Source organism: Vanessa cardui, chromosome 8 (assembly GCF_905220365.1).
Source record: "Vanessa cardui chromosome 8, ilVanCard2.1, whole genome shotgun sequence".
In the NCBI taxonomy this organism is placed as follows: Eukaryota; Metazoa; Arthropoda; class Insecta; order Lepidoptera; family Nymphalidae; genus Vanessa; species Vanessa cardui.
The window spans coordinates 7,347,732-7,351,163 of NC_061130.1; the positions used below are offsets into that span (position 1 = coordinate 7,347,732).

The following is a 3,432-nucleotide window of genomic DNA, read 5'->3' on the forward strand; positions in this document are numbered from 1 at the left end:
GGTGTTTTGTAATGTATTGTATTTAATTTCTAAGTTTGCGAATTTTTCATCAATGTTATTATTTATAATTTGTGGGATACTTTGTTTCATATCTCGTAGCTCATTTGTTTGTTCCTCGAATTTTGACTGTAGATTTCTTATTAAAGTTGCAAGTTCTTCCATTTTTTATTTTAGTTTAAGATGATGTTTGTCTTTTTGTGTAAAACACGCCCTCTAATAGTAGTTGTTTGAAGTACGTTAATGTAGCCAATATTTCGATTTATCTGGTGCGCTAATTGGTTGCACTTCTCCTCTTTAGGTGGCGCTAGTACTAGTACAAAACATTAATTATTTCTTTATTTTTGTGTATTGTACACTGCCACCTTGTGGTGAGTTCTTGGAGCACGTTTTAGCAAGGTGGTATAGATTTATTATCTAGCGGTTTCTTTAGACGTCGCTAGATGTCGCTGATGAGTACGATGATTTGTGTTTTTATATTCTTTGTGTTTTTTAGGTTATATCAGACAAATAAATTTAATAAATGCTAAAACACAGATTTCACGAGTTTAAGGAGAGATTGTTTATTTTATGTTGATGTTAAAATCACTGTTTTTAACTGTCTTTGTTTCATGTAGTGCACAGAATGAGTCCAAAAAGTCTCAACACTATTTTTACGAATTTTAGTAAACTATTGATGCCACTCGTCTCACTTTTACGCTTAGTCTTTGTATTGTCTCATGAAACACCATTTAAACGCAACTTAACACTTAAATTGTGGTTATTTTTATTTATTCTACTGAAAATATCACAGAGCCGAAAACTAACGTAACGCAAGCTAGCGCCCTCAAGAAACATATAGAAGATGTCAAAAATAGGCGTTCTTCAAAGTCTGCAATCTGTGAACATGCTTTGGATAAACCTAACCATTTTATTCTATTTGATAAACCACAGATCCTCGCTAGAGAACACAGATTCATTCCTAGAATGATACACGAGGTTATTGAAATTCAAAAACATCCAAACTTCAATAGAGAACATGGTTGGAGACTTTCTAACACCTGGGATCCACTTATTAAAAATTTAAAATCCCAAATCCAACAGACTGCAAGTCCTAAATATACAGTTAGTGCCTTCTGCATGCAACCAGAACGTTACTCAAGATACCAATTAAGAAATCGTTGGCGGTCAGTCTACCCGTGACCATGAACGCTGTAAAGTGCTCGAAACGTCGGGATGTTAAAAATAATTAATATACGCGATTAAAATCCGTAAAAACTAGTTTTATTTCAATGTGTAATAATCGCGAAAATTTAAGACAACACAACATTCTCCAGTTTCCATTGCCTATCCTCCAATCTGCTCTGGATCTCAGGTCCATCTTCACCAAACAGTACAATTTCGTCGGCAAAAAGCATGCACCAGGGTGCCTCCTCCTGTATGTCCGCCGTTAGAGCGTCCATAACCAGCAGGAAGAGGTAAGGACTTACCTACAGCCATATTGAACCGGTCGGTGTTACCGGCAGACGATCGGACGTAGGTACAAGATCCCTTGTACATAGCACGAATTAACTTCACATATTTCCCAGGCAAACCTTTCTCTTTCAATGCCCACCATAACCCTTCACCCTATCATAGGCTTTCTCAAGATCAATGAACACCATGTGCAGGTCCTTGTGAGCACGTCTGTACTTCTCGCACAATAGGCGGATTGCAAAGATAGCGTCCATTGTCCCTCGACCTGGCATAAACTCAAACTGATTTTCGGTAATTTCACTCTCTTCTCGCAATCTTCTCTCTATTTCCCATATTTTCATAGTATGTGATATGAGCTTAATCCCTCTATAGTTGTTGCAATCCTGTACAATTCCTTTATTTTTTAAGATGGGCTATGATGCTATGGGCTTTTAACTAGTGAACTACTGCACCATTCTTGTGGGATGGTTTCTTCAAGCAACAACTTATTGAAGAATAAAGTCAACCACATCCTTCACTCTTTAATATCTTCCATACTTCAACTGGTATATCATCTGGACCCACACGGGGGCCGTGTTCGGCTGTTTTTGGGCGAACACTTAATTTAACATCCATTAGTATAAGTCTGTGTTGGGTGACTAAAGCTTCGCCTGGCAGCACTTTACAGTTTTTGACACCGCCTCATTAGGAAATAGTCTATCTGTGTCGCGTGGTGGCCACTCTTTTAAGTTATTAGGTGTTCTTCTTTTTTCTTAAACCACGTGTTTGTTATAGCCAGGTTGAAGGCACAGGCAGCTTGTAAAAGTGCCACGCCGTCAGCGTTCCGGTTTCCAAATCCTAAACCACCATGCACTCTCTCATATCCATCACTCTCTTTTCCTACATGGCCATTAAAGTCACCACCCACATAGACTTCCTCGCTATCCTTTAAATCCATGAGCAGACAATCAAAATCCTCCCAAAACTTTTCTTTCACGCTTTCCTCACAGCATGACTGTGGCACGTATACTCTTATTAAATTCAGTGTCACGCCATCCACAATTAATTTAATCGCTATGAGTCTATCATTCACTATTTTTACATCAACCACACATTCTTTCAACCTACTATCTAAAACTACACCCACACCATTTCTCTTGCCATGACTTCCACAATAGAATAACTTATATCCTTCTCCTATTTCCCTAGCCCTTGCACCCTTCCACTTTGTCTCTTGCAGGCACGCATTTATCCGTCGCCTTTTCAAAACATCTGCTAGCTCTCTTCCTTTTCCAGACATCGTTCCTACATTCCAACTCGCACACCTCAATTTTACCTCTCTCACACTTCGAGCTCGCTTCTTACGTCGCACCCGCCCGTTTTTGTGCGACAACCCTTGTCCATTTCCCACAGGAGCCGGGTGCTGCCCCTGCGCGTCGCCTGTGGGGTACTTCCTAGCCCTATCATTCTTATGGTTTTCATTGTCCATGCTGTAAATGTTTCGGCTTATATTTTTAAAGTCGGCCGCCTGCCTGACACTAACCCTCCTTGGGAATGCTATCGTGGTGGTTTACCCGCCACCGTGCGGGTAGCCCAAAGTGCAGGTTATATGCACTGGGCCCTAATATAAATCCTTAGTCACCTCTTACTATTCAATTCAACTTTTATATTTATGGCTCCTATCAATAGGTTCACAATTCTGCCAGTGTCAGGGTTGAAAAGTACACGTGGTTGATTAAAACAGCTCTTTATCGTTCTACCCAGAGACCAGTAGCACGATCTAAAACACATATATCATCACAATATAATATACCCAGTAGTGATAGCAAACGGCATGACGTTTTCTTATACCGTTTTGCCCCCTTTCTACCACCGATTTCACCTCCCTAGTGTATGCGTGTCACATACAACATAGTTATTTCGTTCCTTTTTATTATAATTATAATATTTATTTTTATTTTATTAGGGAGGTCTATTTATTTATTTACGTAACTTCATTTT

The 3,432-nt window shown here is 39.3% G+C and overlaps 1 protein-coding gene across 1 annotated transcript; it reads right to left on the reverse strand.

The window, feature by feature from the left end:
• Nucleotides 1-2,176: 2,176 nt before the first annotated feature.
• LOC124531764 (craniofacial development protein 2-like) lies at nucleotides 2,177-2,920 on the reverse strand. Its single transcript, XM_047106286.1, has one exon. The coding sequence runs from the start codon at nucleotides 2,918-2,920 to the stop codon at nucleotides 2,177-2,179; it is 744 nt and encodes a 247-aa protein (XP_046962242.1).
• Nucleotides 2,921-3,432: the final 512 nt, after the last annotated feature.

Bases quoted from the DNA above. Each gene is read 5' to 3' on its own strand.
- LOC124531764 (XM_047106286.1), bottom strand. From the start codon at position 2,920: ATGGACAATGAAAACCATAAGAATGATAGGGCTAGGAAGTACCCCACA.